Below are 22,050 nucleotides of genomic sequence, written 5' to 3' on the forward strand. Positions count from 1 at the left end.
ATGTCGCTGTGCGCAGAATCCCTCTGCAGCCTCTGGAAAGCGCGCGCGGGGCGCCCCCTAGCGCGAGACGTCTATCACTGCACTCCAGCGTCACCAGCCATGCCCATGAGCGCAAGTGTTTCCACACGTGAATAGGATGTTTAGGTGAAAAAAAGAAGCAGTATAGTTTGTAGAATACAGTCACAGTATATAATATGTTCACAAAAGTAATAATAATAAAGTAAATTGTATGTCAAAATGTTTTATTTGTCAGTGCTCATCAATGCATCGTACAACAGAGAGCATCAGCGCACTTTCTATGTTCACATGGAAGGTCTTGTATCGATACTCAGACCCTGATGCAGACATTCATTCCTGCAAAATCAGAACAATTTACTGAGGAGATCAATTTCTCTCAAGTCGGTCAAAATAAAAATATCCTCTTAAATCATTGAATCAAATATGTACAATTGTCTATTAAGAGCAAAGTGAAAAAATAATGCGTCATGCTGTTGAATCCTATAGGATACCAAAACCCCTGAACGGGACAGACATGACGGACAGTTTCCAGTACGGCGACCAGAGCTTTCACCACGAACTCCACTGACCTCCAGCGGGCTGAAGACTTCGTACTGATGATTCAAACCGTCAGCAGGGAAACCGGTCGCTGTGGAATGGTTATGTTGATGTAATGGCTCTGGAGCGACATCCAGAGGAAACGGACATACTTTCATTTCAGACATTAACATCGCAAATTTGTCAAAAACTATAGATTAAAAGAAAATGTAATTTAAAATCTGCCAATAACATTTTTCCCCCATGCCCCATTATTCTATACATGGTCCTTTTCATACAAGAAACTGTACATTGCTATTCTCCTTTTACACATTCTCCTTAATATATTAACATTCATTCCTGTGTGTGACGTCATTATGAAAACATGTCAAGTGGCAAAACTGAATTAAAACAAATAAAATCATCGTATAATACTGAAGAACATGAGATTAAAATGTTCAAAATGAACACTGGGCGTCAAGTGGAAGCCAGATTCAAAGACCAGACACAGGGCAGTCAGGAGCAGATGATGAAGATGATGATGATGATGTTTATAAGTTGCCGAACAGTTCGTTCCTCTTGCTCCAGTCCATGGGCGGGGCTTTCTTGGCAGCTCGTTTCTGACGGGCTCTTTCTTTGGCCTGAGCCAGTGAGATGCCCAGAGCCAGGCCGTCAGCCGCCGGGGCCCGCTCCACCTGGACACACACACACACACACACACACACACACATCAACAAAATCCCACCTCCCACAGTCAAACCTCTCCATATTTCCAGGATCATCTCTCCTGATCTAAAGTGTGTGAATCTTTCTAGACGTCCGAACCCCCCTCAGGGTCACACACACTATTTTGACATCAGAGTCAAGTGAGGACAATCTCTCCATGGAGGTTAGAGAATAAACGAGTGGCTTCCAGCGGATACACCAAACACTTGCTGGTTCCAGCTTCTCAATGAGGAGGATTGACTTATTAGTTAGTCTTCTTCTAACAGTCAATTCAATAACTTCACGTTTCAGGCTTTTGGTTCCAGAAAGCGAGACGTCTGATGACGGTAGATTCGGGCGTGAAGGAATTCTGAGGGACTTTCTTCACGGTTTTCTGACTTTTTTAATGAATCAATAATGAACGAATGGTTAGTTTAGCAGAACACAACTTGTGCTGGTGGGAGGGGGGGGGGGGGGATTAGAAGGAGTCTCTGTGCTCGACCCAATTTCTTCATAACTAAAAAATAAATAATAATTTAGATGAGACATTTGACTGTCACTGCAAAACACTTTGAGCCACGTGTTGTGGGTCAGATCCTCACTGGACTCATTTAATGGAACAGCAGCTTTGAATCCAAAATAAAAAGGAAAAGATATAGATATAGATAGATATATACATATACATATATATACATATACATATACATATATATACATATACATATATATATACATATACATATATATATATATACACATACATACACACATACATTTCTGCTTTATTAGTAATTCTGTCTATTGGTATTTGAATTAAAATAGTTTTTAAATCAACTTCTGTTCCATCTCAATTTATTTCTTTTCAGGTTTTTATTTTCTTGTCTTTATGTAAATCACTGAGACCTGCCTCTATGATGAAATAGCACTGAATAAAGAGATAAAGCTGCTTTTCCTTCAATAACACAAAGCATTGACATTACTAATAGCAACCAGGAGAACGGTGCAGCGGTAAAGAACCCATTTCAAACACTTCCTCTGAGTTGCATCATTGACCACTAGAGGCCAGAAGGTGGCGCTGTGTACCTCAGCAGGAGGGGAGCTCTTGGTGGCCGCCGGCAGGGAGGCGTTGGAGGAGGCGCTGGAGGCCGACGAGCTCACCGACACTTTAGGCTTCACCTCTGCTGCCGCCTGCGAGGAACGAAACCGACGTTAACAGAGACTGTAGGGCTGAAGCCTCCTGACCGCTGAAGAACTCATCAGCTGCACTGGGATCAGTTTCACAGGATCTGCAGGACCGGGTGCTCTGTCAACTCTACACTACAGGTCCTCACGTATGGAAGGACACGTTGACAATGAAAAGCGTTCATCAAGGGAAGAGGAGGAAAACCAGCTGGGAAAAACGCAACATTCCCAGATTTGGCTGCTTCAAACTAAAAGCTTTCAGATAAAAAACATCACAGGGATGAAGCCTCCTGATTATTGTTTTATGATTATGAAGCACCACCGTGTTCAGGTGGACACATGTCAGGGAACCATACCTCAAAACTAAGACTAATGAAAGTAAAACTCTGCTGGTTGAAGGTAAGAGAACCGGTTTTGGGGTTTCAGTAGTTGTCCAGCAGGGGGCAGCACTGGGAGTATTCTCTCACTGGGAGTATATATATATATATTTACTGGGAGTACCCTGCCATGAGGGTCCTCCATCATATACTCATTATTCTAATCTGTGCGCTGGTGGATGTCCACATTCTTCCGCTGCACAGAGCGACCTGCTCTTCAGCCGCCGCGCTGGAGGACTCGCTGGATGAATGTGTATGAAATTGGCATCAAATTCATAAGCAGCTGCTGTTCTAAAAATAAACCGGGGCTTTGGACAAACGCTACAATGCGCTGCATCACACCAGAGCCTCTAATGAGGTCCCCCCCCCACACACACACACACACTCACACACACTCACACACACACACACACACACACGTTAAATGTATTGTCTAACTATGAAGTCGACGCCCTCTCGTCATCAACCATTGACATAATTAAAAAACACAATATATTTCTAATCTTCTATTGAGGAGTTTGATTTTATTAATTGGAATGTTTGGTCACATATTTCATGACTCCATCATCTTAAAAAATATGAAAACGGACAAATGTATTGTGTTATTGTTGTTACATTAAATGTATGCTGCCGTTAGATTGCTGCTGAACCGCCCCGCTCATACTGGTGCATGCTGGGAAGCGGGAGAGGAGTTATTGAAAGGCTAAATGGCAGCGAATATTTTTGTTTGTTTCAAAACATATTTTCCCCATAAATCTTGACTTTGACTGAACAAACACACACGTGGAGTCATTGACAACGTTTCATACGCACTCGGAGCCGGATCTTCACCTGCTGCAGAGCACCGGCTTCAAACTGAAGAACTCATTTATTTTTATGTCCTTTCCATACAGCACCAATACGAATACTTCTGTAAAACTACTTCAGTCAACTTTATTATGAAACACTTTCATGTTTAACCTGAACCGACTCCTCGGTGTCAACATTCAGCCTCGGTTCCTGCCGGCCAACGCTCTTTTTTTAGAGATTTCTTTCTCGTTAAAGCACTTTGTAGAAGAGTTCTTTTTCTGCCTTTCACCTCACACACTATTCTCCCATTTTCCTCCGTGGTGAAATTCTTATTTGGAGTGCAAAATAAGAACACACAGACACACACAGACACACACAGACACACACAGACACACACGCTAGTGAACGAGGCCAGCGGCTGCACCTGAGCTGCTCTCGTCTAAAAGGCTCACGTGTAGTTTATCAACTCAGTCAGCTTCTGTAAATGTAGGTTAATCAGTGCACACACACACGCACACACGCACACACGCACACACGCACACGCACACACACACACACGCACACAGCTCTGCGTTATGTAACTGCTGGTGAATGAGTGATTGTTGCTGCAGTGGAGGAGTCGGCCTCATGTGTGGCGATGTGAACGCCGCTCGTTAGTCACCTCATTAGCATAATCCTCAAATTGCCCTGAGAGTTAAAGCCACTTCAATCCCATGATCCTCCAGGACACAGAGGGGAGAGACAGAAACACAAGGAGGGAAACACTGGGGAGCTCTTGTTGCCATGGGGAAGTCTGTCACCTGATGGGCCAATCCACTTCCCTTTGGCGTGCGTGTTCGTGTGCGTGTGCGTGTGTGTGTGCGTGCGTGTGTGCGTGCGTGTGCGCTCACATATATAGAGTGTTTACTTCTGATAAACTCGCCGTGGGGCTTTTACACTTCATGATGATGGTACTACTCCAAACTGTACTCTGTGGCTCTGGGGGAGGAGCTTAATCAAGTCTGAAAAATAACCCTGATGATGTCATAGTGATGAGGGTTTGCGTTACAATCGGGTATCGTTAGAATTTATTGATATTCTTATCGGTTCGCTTTTTATTGTGAGGAAAAAAAAGACAATTGAGAAAAGAATGGACATTGGTTCATTGTTCTTGTATATAAAACAAATAGTCTTTCCCTCTCTGCCATTGGCCGTTGTCCCTGCAGGTGGGCGTGGCAGAGAGGGTCGTCAGAGTGGGGACGCCTGTGCTCACTAGTGACACTCACTTAAAAGGCTCTGGGTCTGAGCTGCTCTCTCTCAGCTGGGTCGGTGTTCAAAGATCACGGTTCGTCTCCACAAGTTCAATAAACTCTTTTTCTGTTAACACACTCATTGTGTTGCGGCCCTTCTTCTGTCATGGCCGTGCGGCCCAGTTTGCGACAAGCAGCAAACACAAGAAGTTCATGAACGTTTCATTTATTAGCCTTATTTTAGGAGTAATGTGCCGTCGCTAACCCTTCCTGCAGCAGACGAACAAACATTGGAAACTTCTCCTGCAGCGACACGAGACCTCAACATCTACTGGAGTAAAATGGACATCTGGTTACAAATTGAGCACCGAGCACAATCCCCCTTCAGAAGCTTGTTGATAGTGACGAGCGACTCCGTTTTACTCGTGTGCATGGGATGCTAACACGCCGGACTAGCTTGTTGATGTAGAACTGATGACCTCCACATGAACTGTCAATGAGTTGTAGAAGAGTTGGTTGGCGCCGGTAGAATCACTAGGAACGATCCACTGGCGCGGCAGTGATGTGGCAAAAAGTTACAATGTTTTTGTAACCGCGTGTTAGAGTTTGACAGCGCAGTCTGCAAACAGGAAACGCATGAACGCAGACAAAGTGTTTCACAACACTGTCCAGAAATCCTAATCTGCTACCAGGAATGTCCAGAGAGGATCAGTGGGGCTTTTCCAGGCCACTATCTGTCTCTGTGCGTACAGATGGGTACTAACCTCCTCCTCCTCTGACGCTCTCTCTGACGCTGGCTCAGGAAGAAGTCCTGCAGGAGAAAAGAAGACACTTCATCTGTATTTACTCCAATCGGGGTAAAACTAAATGTCTGACCACGGTGTTCTTGGTCTTTTCACACCGTCATGGTAAACACGCGGGCAGCAGCTCGCACCAAACCTGTGTGTGTGTGTGTGTGTGTCCATGTGTCATACCGGTGACGTGTTCCTCGGTGGGCACAACGTTGCATCTGTTGAAGAACTCGTCGGCCTCGGCGTCCACCAGCAGCAGCGTGGTCTCGTCTCCTCCCGCCTTGATGGCCGCGACCACATCCGAGTGCTGCATGCCGATCACGGACCTGCCATTGACCTGAGAGAGGAGGGGAGTTCACCTTCTGACTCACGCTACGCTGGATGTCATTTAGTTTGCAGTGAGCACAAATCCAGAGCACCAAGTCTGCAATCAACTTGTCAGACAGATTGTGTCGTCGAGGTGTTGCAGTTTAAGTGCAGATTGCTGATATAAAAAGACTGATCATTGAGATGAAGTCCAACAACTGTCAGCAGTCTCCTCTTTAGTCCTCACGAGTAGTAAATAAGTTAACGCATGTAAACCAGAACGCAACTCTTTAATTAATGTACTGTTTTATTATGAAATAGCTATAACTTTGTGATTCTGTTTAGGCCACCAGAGAAGGCCAAGAAGGCCCCGACGGCCCGCCACTGCTATTTGAAACTCTACTGTACTTAGGCCTTCATTCGTTTTCAAGACAGCCCACAGGCAGCATTATACTGTTTGCATTCTGTAAACATCGGACCGAGGCGTCGATATCCACAAGTGATCCTCCACGACAGCCGCTCACATGAGAAAAATAACTCACACGGTTGTAAATACGCCAATCACTGACAATCGCATTTTCCCCAGGATGATAAAAAACTTATTCACACAAAGTAAGTGAGTGATGATGTTTTTGTTCGGGTGCCATATTTCTGTGGGTCTGGAGAAACAGAATGAACGGAATGAGAGCTGACAGGATGGAAACTGTTTGGTAACCGTGTTGTTACAGGGACGCGGTATGCAAGCATACTCCCAGAGAGGGAACTAATCAAGCCTCTTGGGAGATAAGACGGAGGAATTCCTGTGTGTGTCGGGGGAGATCCGAGGTGGGAGTACCCTCAGGAATCTCTCAGCCAGACTCCCACTGTGGGTGTGGACATCGGACAGATGGTACGGCCAGACCCCACTCCTGTGACCACCGCCGATAAATTAATGAAATTCCAAGCGTCTCGTTTCCAGAAGTCGACTTCTAAACGCTCCACAATTGTCCCGTTTAAAGCGTCTACCTCATTGCCAACGCAGTACGTAGACAGACGCAGTAAGTGGATTAACTCTGACCCCGCCACGTTCAACAAAGGAGGCGTGGTCGTCACAAACACAGCGAGGGAGAGAAAACAACAAACACTCATTCTGCGCTTCGTTTTGACACAGGAACACATGTACATGTGCATATTCCATGTAATAATGACATCATACACGACCGTTCAAAAGTTTGGAGTCACCCAGACAGATTTTTTTAAGGGTCTTCTAATCATCCTTTAGTCTTCTAAGGCGATTAGCAAACAACGTACCACGAGAACACTGGAGCGATACAGTAGCTGCTGGAAATGGGCCTCTATACACCAACGAAGACATTTCAGTAAAAATCTGACAATTCCACCTAGAATAGTCATTTACCACATTAACAATGTGTGTAGAGTGTATTTCTGATTGATTTAATGTTATCTTTATTGAAACAAAACAGTGCTTTTCTTTGAAAAATAAGAACATTTCTTAATGACCCCAAACTTTTGAACAGTAGAGACGGTATCCTGTCAGGATACCGTCTCCCCACTGACACATGGACACACAACCCAAAGAAAACAGACGCACAGTATCGGGCAAAACTCAGGAAACAAAAGGGAAACCAACCGTGTGTGTGTGTGTGTGTGTGTGTGTGTGTGTTACCTGGACGAGCTTGTCTCGTGGTTTCACGCCCGCCCTCTGAGCCGGAGAGTCGTCGTCCACGGCCCGGATGAACTGGCCCGGCTTGGACTTCTCACTGTGCAGGTTGAAGCCGTAGCCGCTGGTTCCCTTCTTCATGTGGCAGAGACGAGGCCGCGGCCCGCCGAGCTCCTCCTGCGCACGACAAACATGCAAGTCACTGAGCGGGGCAGCCGGTTTCTGACCGTCAGGGCCGAATCAATCATACACAGCGATGTGTTCCTCTGCGTTTACTCCTGCGTCCCCAGCGGCTGCTGAGGTTTCAGGCTGTCTCAAAACAAAAAGTTGGATTGTCCTTTTTTTAAGATTGTGACTAACTGTGCAGAGTCAAGTTGAATGAATTTGCCAAAACACGAAAGATCAAATAGTTAAAAGGTAGACTGACTGCTAAAAATATATAAATGTAAAAATATGTTCTATAGATGATGTTTATAATGTATTATATATCTATAACATTATCGTAAGTTCTCTTAGCCGCGATCGTGTCGTGAAAGTCTGACATGGTGACAGCATTAGTTGCATCACAGCACCCTTGGGTGGGCCACATCATCACATTCTAACATCTACACAACTACAAACCACTCCAGCACATTGTCACATGCAGCAGCTCTAACAGCCGTTATTGTTAATGTCAGATACTCGTGCGGTGGAGGCTGCTTATCGGCTGCGTTCGGCCGGTGCCATTTCCATCCATTTCAGTGCAATTAATCTCAAGATGTCTCCTGGGCGTGGCCCACTTCCATGCCGCTTACGTCAATCTGACATTTCCACACCAACACAATCCACAGAGGTTTGTACACCGCGTAGCTTCCCTATTTGCACACCCTGTGCATGTTGCGTACTTAGACAAGTGACTTACGGCATTGAATGAAGCACAACATGGCACAAGGTCATAAACATGAACCTCTTCCTAACTGAATGAATCAGCAGCAGGTGGCTAATCCTGCTGCGGCCTGCTGTGTGCCGAGCTAAGTGTCTAATCCACGTGCGGTGAAGGACCTCACTTAACCTCTTCACTGCTGCATGAGCTCGTCTTTTATTGCACCACTCCTGGAAATGATTGCTGAATGGGTTCCTATTACATAAAAGGGGTCAGCTCCATAAAGAGTTTTCAATTATGTCCATATCACTTGTTTTTATTCTTTCCTATTGTTGTTGCCGCCAATTGTACTTTACGCATGCACAATCTAGATAATTAGTTGGTGTCACAACTCGGCCCTGAAGTTAGATGTGAAGATTTTGCGTGTGGCCCAGCTGGAGGATGTGATGCAGAACAAAGACCCAACAGTGGATGATAATATTAATATTAATATCCATTATTATTCGTCATAATAACTTAAAATAAGTCAGAATTTGGCAAGCTAAAGTCCTGATAGAAAGTCAAATATTTATTTTGACTGTATGATTTGACTTGCATATTGAAACTTGGCTGAAAGACCGAACTGTCAACTCGTGGAGGTCACAGACTCGACCTCCAGACCCTCGACCAGTGAACATGTGCACGAAGCAGCTTACAGGCGTGAACATTAAAAAAAAAAAACCTCACGCCTCATTTCCGTGATAAAACCCGCAGCTATCTGCAGCGCTCCCCGATATCAGCGGCTGCCTGTAAATGATTCCCTGCAAAGTGACTATTTAAGATCCACCTCAGCCCCCCCCCCTCCTCTCCCTCTTGAAGGTGCTAACTAACTTGTGGCGTTGGTGTTTCTATGGATCCGGGGCGGTTGATGATTGCCGAAACGTTCCGAGTGAGTCAGTGCGATCTCGGCAGGACCTTTGGATGGAGTAATACATTTATGACAACGCCTGCATAACCGGAGGCTGAGGACGATAAGGATGAGGGAACAGGTGAGGTGCAAAGTGCACCACATGCCAATCCATATTTCATACAATCTGGAGCACTTACTGCATGCGAGACTTGTCCGCACCCCGCCCTGATATGGCACGGAGCCAGTGATGAAGCTGCGAGAATAAATATTGAAATATGACTGGAGGGTATAGTTTGCTTCAACATTGAGGAATAGGGGAGACGCATATTGAGCAGCGGATACATAGTCGCCTCCATTCTGAATGTCTGCATCTGTTTATTGTGGAAATGTTTTATTTATTCATTATTTTTGGCGTTAAGGAATTCTGTTATTGCTTTCAAATATTAATTAATCCCTCCTGAGTCAACACACACAGAGGAATGATTTACTTTTCCTCCTGTTTTCAGTCTTTAGTTCGGGGAAGTAACCTATTTAAATGTGCATGCACACCTTTTATTAATACATTCATTAATTCTAATAAACTTTAATAGCTCAAAACTTTCCACACATTTAAAACACATCCCCCCATATTCTCTGAGATTATCAGAGTACATTTGTGATATTTTAAATACAAATTTGTAATTTAATGATAGTCAAGTCGTATTTTACAATTTCTTCAAACTCAACATCCCAAGAAACGGGGCAATTGTTTCAGGAGTCTGGAGATTTCCTCCGGGTTTAGATTATATTGTTGTTGAGATCATCTGCATCAGTTATTACCTGTTTTTTGAAAAATGACAATGCGTCTTTAAGTTATTACTGATATGAACGTGAAAGCACACATTAGGAATGCTGCTTCAAACCGTTTAGGAGGCCGAAGGCCCCCAGTTGAAACGGACATGAAACATTTTTGCGCTGGCAAAGTATGCGAGAAAAACCCACAAAGTACATTTGTGAATCCGTCTGTGTGTATTCATTAATATTGGGACTGATCTGACCCGAAACAGTCTGTACCGCAGGAGACTAATATCAAGCGGTATGTATTTGTGGCTGCATGTGCAGAGGACTACGGAGTCAAGTGAAGGAATCAAGGAGTTATGTTTGATCCCGATGTGTCCTTTACCTTAAACTGTGAGCATCACTTTATCTGAAACGCTTCTGGATCACAGCTCTTCATCAAAAGAGGATGTGACAAAGCAAACAACACAGCAAAGACATTTGTGGCGCGTCACTTCTCACTTTGTGACTCCGGCATTCGCTTCGTTTGGCCTCCAGCTCAAACTGACGTAATCACAGACATCCCAGCGCTTACCCATCCCCATAAATTATTATCACTCAACACGACGCACTTCAAGAGACATTCAAGGACTGCTTTCAGATGTTTTTTCTTCTTTTTTCAGGGTTTCCCGTCATGCACAGGAAAACCACAGTGTCAGCAGAGCCGCACACAGAAAAACAGCTTCAGTGACACGAGTCCTGCACGATAACGACACCACTGGGTAAAGTCCCACCGAGTAGCTCTAACAGGCTGGCACTGATGCAGTGTTTGTTGCCACAACAACTACCCGCCGCTAAAGGTAACCGTCAGAGATGAAGCTCATCTGAAATGTCTCGACGCCGTGTGTGGCACGCGCCTGGCCAACGAGAACAATATAATTCAGCCGCATGTTCAAATTCTTAGCGTCGTTACGGCGCTCGGCACGCGGCGCCTCGTCACACACACACGCTGTTGGAACATACCGAGTCTGCATGTCAACAAGTCCCATGGAAAGATGGAAAACCTGCAGCGCTTACCAGCTCAAGGGGTTTCAGGAGCTCGGCTTTCAGACAGATAGTAACTTAAATTATTTAAATCAGTATAAAATAATAACTATAAAAGTGTGAAAACCGAAAATCCTCCGTGTTCATATTTATGTGGTTTTTGGGAGTTGTGCACTAATCCTAAACGTTAAGGATGCATGTCTTCAGTAGGAACCAATGGGCTTTGGTCCAAGCGCCACAGACAGGAAGTACAGAGATGGAGAGACACATTGTTGGTTTTGGTCTTTTATTTTTATAGGATTACATTTATACTTCGTCCTGGACCAACAGGCTGATACCCGTCATGTAGATATTAGCATTATAACAGCGACACCGCTACCTGTGACCTGAGAATACAGTGTTCAAATAGTCAGCAATAGCGTACAACTACACAAAAGCAACATTTAGAAAAGGAGCCGTCCCTTAAAATGTGATTTTCCTCTGCAGTGCAGAGAGGTTAAAGGTCAACCAGAGCCTCATGCCCAGTCATGTGCTGCCAACATAGAAACAACATCCGGCCTGTGATCCGCCACAAGTAGCCATGGTTTGAATGCAGGATTTAGCTTCTTTAAGTGCGATGTTACAAGAGGCAGCAGGACACTGAACATTCCCCAAGCCCGATGAATATCAGAGGGTAATGGTTTTACAGCTCGCTGTGGTTAAACATCACATCCTGCACTCTGACCTGGTGTCATATAATGAGGACCTTGGATTGAGGACGAAACCCTAAACGCTGTGCCATATGAAACCTTTATGAGGCTGTATCTCAAAACATGTCCTCACAAAGCACAAAAGGACTGAATTTGGGGCCTTTTCTGTAGACGCACGCAGGCTGCATGCTAACCGGTTGCACTCTTGAACCTTGAAGCCCCGTCTCGCAGAGTCTTAAACTCATTAAATGAAAAAGGATCCCAGGGATTGCTACAGGCCAAGCAAGAAAACAACAACAACAACTCGCAGCCAACATTGCAGAGGTATTTTAAAACTGGATTGTTTTTGCGTTAGCACCTCTGTGCTCCGCGAGCTACTCGAGACATCCTGAATGTCAACACGTGCAGCTCAGGTTGGAAAAAAAATAAAACTGCTCACGTCAAGGTCTGATTTCTAGAAAGCGACATGGCGTTTACTGCAAAGAGGAAGTTGTTGACTTACATAATCAACAAATGCAGAACTGCCAACTCCATGCAGCATTATTGTTATCAATTACCTGGCAGAGACAAACACCAAACAACGTGGCTTCAGCACTATAGCAACTCGCTGCAAGGACAGGAAGTGGTTTCCTCATTACCCCAACAGCTCATCTGCTGACAAAGTGTGTGTGTGCATGTGTGTATGTGTACGCGTGTGTGAAACTGGTGACAGGAATGAGCTCTACCAAAGACGTCTGAAAATAAGTTCAGAAACCTCTGATCAAGTACAGAGAACAAGAGTTCGTACCGAATATGGTGCCGGTGAGAGAAGAAAAGAAAAGATGAACAAAAGGGACTGCCGACGTAACTGTTAGCATTTGTTGTGCTTTGTTATTACCGAGTGTATCGTTGGTGCTGCTTGCTGTGCGATGATGGTCCGGGGTGAAGACCTCAGAGACTTTTCAGGTGTACAATCGTGCTTTAGCCACATTATAAGGAGTCAGTGGTTTGGTGAATGCGTGGTTAAGTGTAGTGTACACATCTTTCTAAAATAAGACTCCGAGTTTGACACAATACCAGAACAGAAGCCCCAAACCAACGGGCGGGCTTAAAGAGCATATTTTTCTTTAAACAAAATCACCGAAACTACACCATTGATCTACAAGCTGTAAACATCTTCATTATCGTCAAATTCTCAGCGTTGCGACGGACCTTGAACTCATCACGTGTGATGAAGGCTTTAGTCAGACAAAAAAGCAGCCAAACAAAGCTTTAACTTTAACTTAGAATTGTGTTATTTCATCAAAAGCATTTTATTCTACGAGTCTCATTTAAAGTCCTTCCCCAAATAACCTGTTTGCTCGACCAGATACTGTAAAAAAAAACCATTAAATTTTGCACCTCTCAGCGCAACTAGGAAGTTATGAGTAACCAGCAGTCACGTGACAAAGACTGCTGAACACTGAGCAGGAAGAGGTTGTACGAATGTAAACATTTTAATTTACATAGTACTTAGAGACGCCCTTCGTTAACACTTTGGGAAATGTTACATATGTAGATTCTATTTAATTTTTTTACAATAAAAAAAAAAAAGGAACTTGCCTTTTTTTATGATTTATGGCATTGTACACTGCAAAACAAATGCATTTGAGTTCTCTTCCCTTCTAGCCACACACACACACACACACACACACACACACACACACACACACACACACACACACACACACACACACACACACACACACACACACACACACACACACACACACACACACACACACGGCTCAGAGGGTTAACCGTCAGAAGAATTTGTATTTTTCTGCCCTCCCCGTCATCTTTATGCATTCGTCTCAATCTGAATGTCAAATTCTCCATTTAGCAACTGCTGACTGATTCGAACTGAAAGCCGGCGGAGCCCGAAGCTGGAGGTATACAATCACAACACAGTAGTACTGCGATCCGATTTTCAGAGCAAGAGAGACTTCAAAGACGTCCTAATTGCTTGCACCAAATGTAATTATAATCCCCGTCATGCCAAAGACTCGATCCAATCTTGATTCATCCTCTGGCTTTTCATCGGACGGCTTAACGTCAAGGTTCAGGCCGAGCTGAAGGAAAGCGCATGATCACAGCGGCGACGGCACAAAGTCTCCTGTCGTCTCGGCAGCGAAGAAATGTCCTTGGATGACCTCGATCTCAACGAGTGGAAGGCTACGCTGCATTTACTCTATTGCTCAGAATAAAAAGGACTGTATGGGAAGCTCGGCCGACCAACAGGCTATTCTGTATCCATGTTTATTTAGACTTTGACACTAAGAAAACAGTGGGGCAGCGAGGAGCCCGGTCCCGTGACGCCAACAGCTCTTTCGTGGCGTTTGTTTTGGAAGGCAGCCCATGTAAAGAAGCATCTGATGGAAAGCTGCCTTAACGGGAAATGCCTCCAAGATTTGTCCGGAGTAAGACAACGGATTGCTAAACATAAACATGTACACTCAATGAAAAAATATGACATACTTCTGTGTTTTGGCTGTTGGGAATCTTTAAAGAGAATAAAGGCTCATTTATGACTGTTGGGAGTGACAAATAATGATTTAAATACAATCAATTATATTAATGCTAGTAATAACACATTTGATCTTAAATGGTTTGACTTGAAAGTCTCCAAGTACAGGTACATAACTCCAGATAGACTTATAGCTTCATCAACCGCAGAGTGTCCCCCATGCGTCACTTCACTTAAACAGCATCTCCAACAGATGAAGACCTCAGATACAAATCCTGCATCAGGATTTTGACAGTGCATTTTCCAGCAGGCAGCACTTTTCATTTCCCTTCTGTCAGTAGAGAAGACGCGCTTCCACCAATGGTACGGGAAAAATAATTGGGCAGCTAAAGTGAGCAGTTCAAGGAGTCGCAGCACCACGAAACTGAAAACAATTGTATGCAGCACAAACGACCACTCTTAAAGAATGGACCCCTTCTATGGATGATTGGTACGAGGGGATTTTGGAAGTTCTTCCTCTGGAAAAGGTGACTCGCTCCCTCCATGATGATGTCAAAGGATTTATCAAGATATGGAAACCGGTCTTAGACAAGGTGGATCCCTCCGACCTGGACTTTGCTCTGCCAGATTAAAAACAGGTACTGATGCCAACTTCACCTGGTTGTATAACCAAGAGTACATATGCAAGACTGGTGATGTACGAATGTGTTATTTGCCGTTAATTATGAAAATACTAATCAAAATGTCCTGAAGCCCACAATAATAACTTCCCAAAAAAATCACTTACTCTGTCCAACGAATAGTCCAAAACAAGCCTGTCTCATTTTAATAAATGAAATAAATTGAATTATAACTTGTAAATTGTAATTACAGATGGAGGAACCGGCGGCTCCACTGAGTGGCATTAAAGTAATCTTGAATAATAGTTTCACTCCTCCTGAATCACTCAAAGTGGCAGATTGATTGCTCTTTCTCCGGCTCATGCGAGCTGGGAGATAAGAGAAGTTGCACAATGTGGAAGAAATGATCGACTGGCAAGATGAGAGGCTGCTGCCTCGAGGACTTCAATCGGAGGTTCAAGGGTCTCCAGGTATGCTGCAACTGGAAACGGGGAGTTGGAGCTCGGGGCAAATATAATGAGTCGGGTGCGAAGAGGCATTTCGATTTTTGGTCAAGTACCTCATTATATCACATCTCGCTTCAACACTTCAAACACCCACTCGTTTACGACCTCATTATTTTACCGTTTGTTTGACATTTTCACATCTCCAAGTACAGAACAAATTGCTGTTTAATCTGGTGACCGGCCCCTCTTGGCCCCCCCACACACACACTCTCACTTTACTCCAGCCCTATTGACAGTGTGTGTGTTAAGCGAGGGTGTAGGTATTTCAGGGTCAGCATGGCCTCCTTGTTGAGGCGTGAGAGACCTCTCTCCTTTCCTCCCTTGGCCCGCGAGTCTTTCTCCACATGCAAACACGGCGGACAAAGCCTCTTTCTGCTGCCGGGCATCTCTATGGAGACCGACAGAAGGCTCTCGGTGCGGTGGAGGACCGAGTCGCTGGAGGCCAGGATGTTACTATAATATGATGACATGCTCATTCAGCTCCGGCCTTTATCTTCCGGCAAAAAAAAGAAAAGCAATCTTTGTGGTACTAGATATCCAAGTCTTTGCTCAGACATCACCGGGAGGATTTTTGCTCAATTAACTGAGCCCTGGACTGCAATACCAAGTCAAACCAAAAGGCAATCACGTGAAAGGGGCTATTGTTTGAGGCGCAGCCGTGATTGTGCTCGGGGAGCGAGATCCACATCATCACTGGCCAGCCCACTCAAGTGTATCCTCCTGGGAGGCCTGGTACCAGAGGCCAGTATAGAACCATCAGTCAGGCTCTGCCAAGATTCCCATCAGGCAGGAATGCGGCTGGAGGTTTGCAGCATCCGAGCCAGCCTGGGCTTTTCACTTCACCGGAGGATTAGTGACGGGCCGTGAGCCGCCTGCATGGAGCGAGACAGAGATCTAGATGTCCCCTTTCCCGACCGCGGAACAGGCGCCAAACTTTGGGAGATCCACGTCGGTAATGGCAGGGGACTGGATTTTGAGTCGTACGAGTTGGATTCGAGTCAGAGAAGCAACGACAGCTGCCAACTTTACTCGGAGTTTGTGGCCGCACAAAAGGTTGCAGCTAACGTTAGCTTGCTGTTACCTAGGAGATAGCATTAAGTAGTTAACTTGAAAAGATGAGATTAAGGATCTTTTGTATTAGATCTTTGTGTCAAAGCTTTGGTAGTTTCAATATCATCTTTTAAACTCAATGAAAGAGCTGTAACGTTTTTATGTTGCACTTTCAATTTGAGCTTCACATAACGTAGTTATTACATAACATCGTTATTAACATAACGATAGAGGATGGAAACTAAAATTTGTTTCAAATTTTCACTAAACGAAGATGGAATGAAGAGCAAATCATTTATTTTGTGACGCTGTTTAGAACTTCACCAAAGTTGAGCAGGACGTGCTGCTAACAGCTAACAGTGCTAGCTCTCCCACTGCTAATTTCAACTGTCTGTTGTAGACGATGTAACATTATCAGTGACATATTTCCTGATAATAGGGACAACTGGATGCTGTTCGGCTCGATATTATATAATTAGGGTTGCAAAGGGGCGGAAAGTTTCCGGTAAATGTCCGGAAAGTTTCCACGGGAATTTTGGCTCGGGAATTTCGAAAAAAATAAATGTGCCTAAGTTTTTTGCAAAAGCATTTAACAGGGAACTTAAATGTAGTTGAGACCAAAACTATGCACGCCGAGCTCAGCTGGAAACTGAATGCAGCTGGTTGGGAACATTGTCAGAAACATAAACGTAAACATAAAACATTTTGTTGTTTTAACGTCTTTCTCATCAGTGTTGCCTCTGAACGTTTCAGCCGGATGCCTGGCAGGTGTAAGAGCGCCGAGTTGCGTCGAGGCCGAGAGCGGTATTGCAGAAAGAGAGAGATTTCAATTACAGCTGCAACATTATGAAAAAAATAACTGAACCAGTTCATTTTTTGGAGCTGTGAACTTAGTTCAACATTTTGAATTATGGACTATGAACTGAACTAGTTCATGTAGAAAGTGAACTTTCCCAACACTGTTTGTCATTAGCATATTGATTACTTGGTAAACTGAAGCCATGTTCATTTTAATACCAAGTTAATTTGTATATCGTAGAATTTTTACAGCAGTGGGAGTAGGAAGTATGTATGTCCACACAAAAGTACACCATCATCTTGATTATTCGTGGCTTTTGCAATGTCAAAAAAGTCATTTTTAAAAGTTGTATTATAAATGTTTGCGTGCATGTCTGCTTATGACAAGGTAAATACAGTTAAATTACCCCAAAATTTCCAGTTAATTCCTGTTGATTTCTGTTAATTCCCGTTAACTCCCGATAATTCCCAAATATTCACGTTTATTCCCGTGGAAAGTTTCCAACTTTGAATATTCCTGGAATTTGCAACCCTATGTATAATACAATATTCACAATATAATGTGAAGGTCCCTTCACACTACGATGCGTTCAGTCGCTGTTCAGTGAAAAAATGTATTTGGCATTTTGGTAAGAAACTTGAATCAACCTGGTTGTTTAAAGGAGATGTTTTCACAGCTACGTCCAATAAATAGATGAGAGAGAATTATGTTTACACTAAACTCCAAGCAGCTTAATACATAAAAAAAAACTACTAAATACAAGGATTGTTTTATTCCATAAAAATACAATCTTTTATTTCCTGACCATTTCACTTGTGTTTTTAAACAGAGAAAAAAAACCACTCTAAATTACTACAGATAACAGAACTTTGGATGTTTTTTTACTGACTTCAGTGTGGTTGAAATTAGTTTTGGGACTGTGGTAAAAAAAACACAACAGTCTGGAGTCTTGTAGACCGGCTGCTATAATCAAACAACCAAAGGATCTGTACGATCGGCATTTAGTATCAACAGGAAAAAAAAACATGAACAGGATACTCTTAGAGTTGTATTTGCTCCCTTTTTTCTTCTGTGCTTATCCGATCAGTGAGTTTTTATGATCCGCTGCACCACGATAACCTTCATGTTGTTTTGAAGCTCATTGACAGCTGGAGCCGATCCCAGCTGTCAATGAGCAAAGTCAAAGTAAACCCTGGACAAGTCGCTAGTCTATCGCAGGGCATTGTCCGGGACAATAGAGACACATTCACACCTACGGTCAATTAAGAGTCCAATTCACCTAACCTGCACGTCTTTGGACTGCGGGTGAAAGCCGGAGAACCCGGAGGGAACCCACGCTGACACGGGGAGAACATGCAAGACCAGGATCCGAACCCTGGCCCCTCCTGCTGTGAGGCAACAGTGTTAGCCACGACACCACCCTGCAGCCCTACACCCTTGACTCTTTACTCGCAAATTAAAAAACAATTCCTATTGTCAGGGACCACACAGATAAACACCACCATAGTTAAGCTATCTTATACAGCTGTTACACCGCATGTAAAATCAGGGCGCAGACTTTGCACTGGCAGTTAGAACGCCAACAAAATCTTGCCTTGTTTATGAGCACTTCAAAGAACAGTGTTTTCTCGCAGATAGCAAAAGCCTGGTCCTTTAAACAGGCAGGATAATGGTAATCCCACGAAATAAACTCATGGCACAGTCCCAGAGAAGAGAGTCAGACCTTCAGTATTGTTCGCTCATTGTTCTTTTTGTGGATGCCATCAATAAAGGTCCTTCTTAAAATAATATATACAAAAGTGTGGAAACTGTGGTGCAATGTCAAAATTACCCATCAGTCAAGACGCTTAGAGCGTGTGCAATTAAAGTGCTATTTTTAAACTACATTATGTCTCCTCATATCTCTCAAAAACCCCGTCAGGTAATAACAATAGCAGAGTAGAAAATAATGTCGTCACTGACATGAATCATAGCAACAAAGCCTCTGGTCCGACGAGCAAAACCTGCCGGGGAATTTAAGACGGGAAGCAGAGAAACCGTCAGGCCTTTGACAAAGACTCGATTCAACAGGAAGGAGTAGAGGTGTCAGCTCTCAGTCTCAGCAGATCACTGCAGTGGCTGCCTGGGGCTGGCCTCAGATCAGATGGGAAGATAGAAACCAGAGGCACTGCTAATTTTTAGGCTGACAAACATATGGCGAGTGAGTCGGACTCCTGTAAAAAGCATTAATATGGAAGGAGTTGTGTTTTAATGACCTCTGGCCGACCACAAACTAAGGCCTACGCTTATGTAACATATAGCCGGATGATGTGAATGTCAAAACATCAGATGCACTGTCACTATGGCAGCTATCGCTTTAAGGGCTCTGGATGCTCTAGAGGATTGTAAATGCTAACACAAACTAATGATCGCCAATGCTTTATGGCAAGATAGCTTTTAAGTTTTTATGTCATTTTTGCATTAATGCGACCGATTTTACGCATGAAATGCTCACTCAGAATTACCTTCTGTACGGATAGTTTGTCAACAAAACAAACTAAGGAACTGATTGTAGATCAAATAAATAATTATTCAATTATGCAACATAGAAAGTAGGTGAACCTTGTTGAGCTGAGGTTGTTCTGTAACACACACACTGATCCAAAAGGCTAAGAATACTTTTTCCTTGGTGAAGTTTTTCAATTGATTTTCATTAATGTATAACATTATGACACATCACAGTTATATGCTGGTTAAAGATTACATAATAGAATACTTTCATTTCCACACACAAAACGCCCACTCCTATTCACAGGTCAAGAGGTCAACAGCTGATATTTTCGACAGAAATTTCTCCAGGTCCGACTATTACGTTTGTTCAAGATGACACTATATAATATAACTTAACACAACGCAGTATAATGTTGCGTTTAGGGTCCCATGAACGCCGAGGGCCGGGACTTCAATGGAGTGAGTTGCTGTGCTTTGCTGTACCTTGGTGCTGGAGCCGACACTCAGCCGGTCTGACCTCTCCGAGGCAGCGTCCCCGTTCGCACGCGGGGCCGGCGTGGACTCCCTCGAGGTGCCGTTGCTCTGCGCGTCCACGCGCTCGGAGTCGCTGTCCCCCGCGCCGGGCAGGGGAATCCCCTCGGTGACGAATTCCCTCCGGCACTTCAGGTTGTGTTTGTCCAGCAGCGCGGCCGTTTCGGGGTCGACGACGATAAGCTCCAGAGCCCCATCAGTGGTCCGTATCCTGGCCACCACTTGCTGGTGGCTCTCGCCCTCCACGCTCTCCCCGTTCACAAACGCCAGGCGGTCGCCCGCGAGGAGCCCGGCTTCGGAGGCGGGGGTGTCGGACTCCACGAGCCGGATGAACTGCCCGGTCTTGCCCTTCTCTCCGTGCAGGTGGAACCCGTAGCCGCTGGCTCCTTTCTTCAGCAGGCACAGCTTAGGTCGGAGGTTTGACATGTTCTTGCTTTTTTAACGGACGAAAACTTTTTTTTTTTCTTTCTCGGCGCTATGCGAAACCACGTCAGAGCCGTCAAACAGGGAGCCGCACAACAACCATACAACAAAAAGCTGACACCTGTTGCGCGCAGACTTCGCTCAGGCTTCACTTCCGCTGAACTGAGTCGCAGAAACTTTCCGCTTCGCTTTCACTCCGCTCGGTTCACAGTTCCTCCCCTTTGAACTGCGATGTTGCAATCTTGCTTTTTTTTCCGCCTCCAATCGGCCACCGTCTCGAGCCAGTGCCAAACTAAAGTGTAAGATTAACGCGCGTCATCGGGTTTTCAAAATAAAAGCTCATTTTACGACCGCGTCACAACTTTTACAATTTTGACGATTTCTGAATGTTTTTCCCTCGGATAATTTTAAAATCTGAGCTACAGGGCACGTTAAAACGTTTTTGAGTTTGTGTTTTAAAAGCGGGATACTAATAATTTAGATTTTGTATCCTTAAAATTGATTTTTCTGTGCGAGAAAAGTAAATAAATAGGCTTAACTGTGCTAAATGAATAAATACAACCATTTAAAATTATCTGCATGTATCCTTGGCAGAGAAGATAACTTATTTGAAATAATAGAATATTGTACAGATATGCCAAAAGCGTTTCTTACAAAATGACACGAGTAAGCGCTGGTTGGACTTGAAGCCTTATTATTTATAAATCCTATTAACAAGCCTGTCTAATAACAATATTATATTATTACACTTTAAAAAGTGTAATGTTCCATCTTAACTTTTTTCTCACTGACTTTCAAAAATCAAAAACTGAAGTACAATGTCGTCAATTATTTAAGTATCAGGCAAAAAGGAGGTAAGTGCATCCTAAAGGCACCTAAACAAACCTCTCCCTTGTTGGAGTTTGTACAAGCTTGAAAACAAAAACATAATTTAAATTCACATTTAAAAAGGGGACATTCTATTTATTTAATTGTAACTCACACCTGTAAATAAGAGGTTTTTTTTATTATTTATTCCTGTAGGGAATCAAACCTACATATTTAAGTGTTGCTGACTTCATGATTCCTTTATGAGTAAAGTATAAAACCAGGCAAACATAACTCAAATGTGATGTGATGTGCAGTCTCTGTTCTCTCTCTCTCTCTCTCTCTCTCTCTCTCCCCTCTCTCTCTCTCTCTCTCTCTCTCTCTCTCTCTCTCTCTCTCTCTCTCTCTCTCTCTCTCTCTGGTTAACCAGAGGCACTGTACTGAAGATGACCGCTCAAATCAAGTGTGCTCAGTTAAAAATAGTTTATTTTTTCTGCAGCATATGACACATCAAAGACATCTTTTG

At 43.9% G+C, this 22,050-nt stretch overlaps 1 protein-coding gene across 1 annotated transcript; it reads right to left on the reverse strand.

The window, feature by feature from the left end:
• Nucleotides 1-236: 236 nt before the first annotated feature.
• nherf1a (NHERF family PDZ scaffold protein 1a) lies at nucleotides 237-20,921 on the reverse strand. The gene is made up of 6 exons (XM_068583226.1): nucleotides 20,247-20,921; nucleotides 7,580-7,750; nucleotides 5,791-5,944; nucleotides 5,581-5,627; nucleotides 2,323-2,427; nucleotides 237-1,229 (listed from the first exon to the last, which is right to left on the reverse strand). The coding sequence occupies exons 1-6, from the start codon at nucleotides 20,718-20,720 to the stop codon at nucleotides 1,086-1,088; spliced, it is 1,095 nt and encodes a 364-aa protein (XP_068439327.1). The 5' UTR covers nucleotides 20,721-20,921; the 3' UTR covers nucleotides 237-1,085.
• Between the last annotated feature and the right edge of the window lie 1,129 nt (nucleotides 20,922-22,050).

Source organism: Clinocottus analis, unplaced genomic scaffold (assembly GCF_023055335.1).
Source record: "Clinocottus analis isolate CAN_PGR_092001 unplaced genomic scaffold, fCliAna1.0.p SCAF_19, whole genome shotgun sequence".
Taxonomy (NCBI): domain Eukaryota; kingdom Metazoa; phylum Chordata; class Actinopteri; order Perciformes; family Cottidae; genus Clinocottus; species Clinocottus analis.

Bases quoted from the DNA above. Each gene is read 5' to 3' on its own strand.
- nherf1a (XM_068583226.1), bottom strand. From the start codon at position 20,720: ATGTCAAACCTCCGACCTAAGCTGTGCCTGCTGAAGAAAGGAGCCAGC. The intron at 5,945-7,579 runs GTAACACACACA...CTCCTCTCTCAG, and splicing joins CACGAGACAAGCTCGTCCAG to GTCAATGGCAGGTCCGTGAT. The intron at 5,628-5,790 runs GTATGACACATG...TTTCTCCTGCAG, and splicing joins CACCGAGGAACACGTCACCG to GACTTCTTCCTGAGCCAGCG.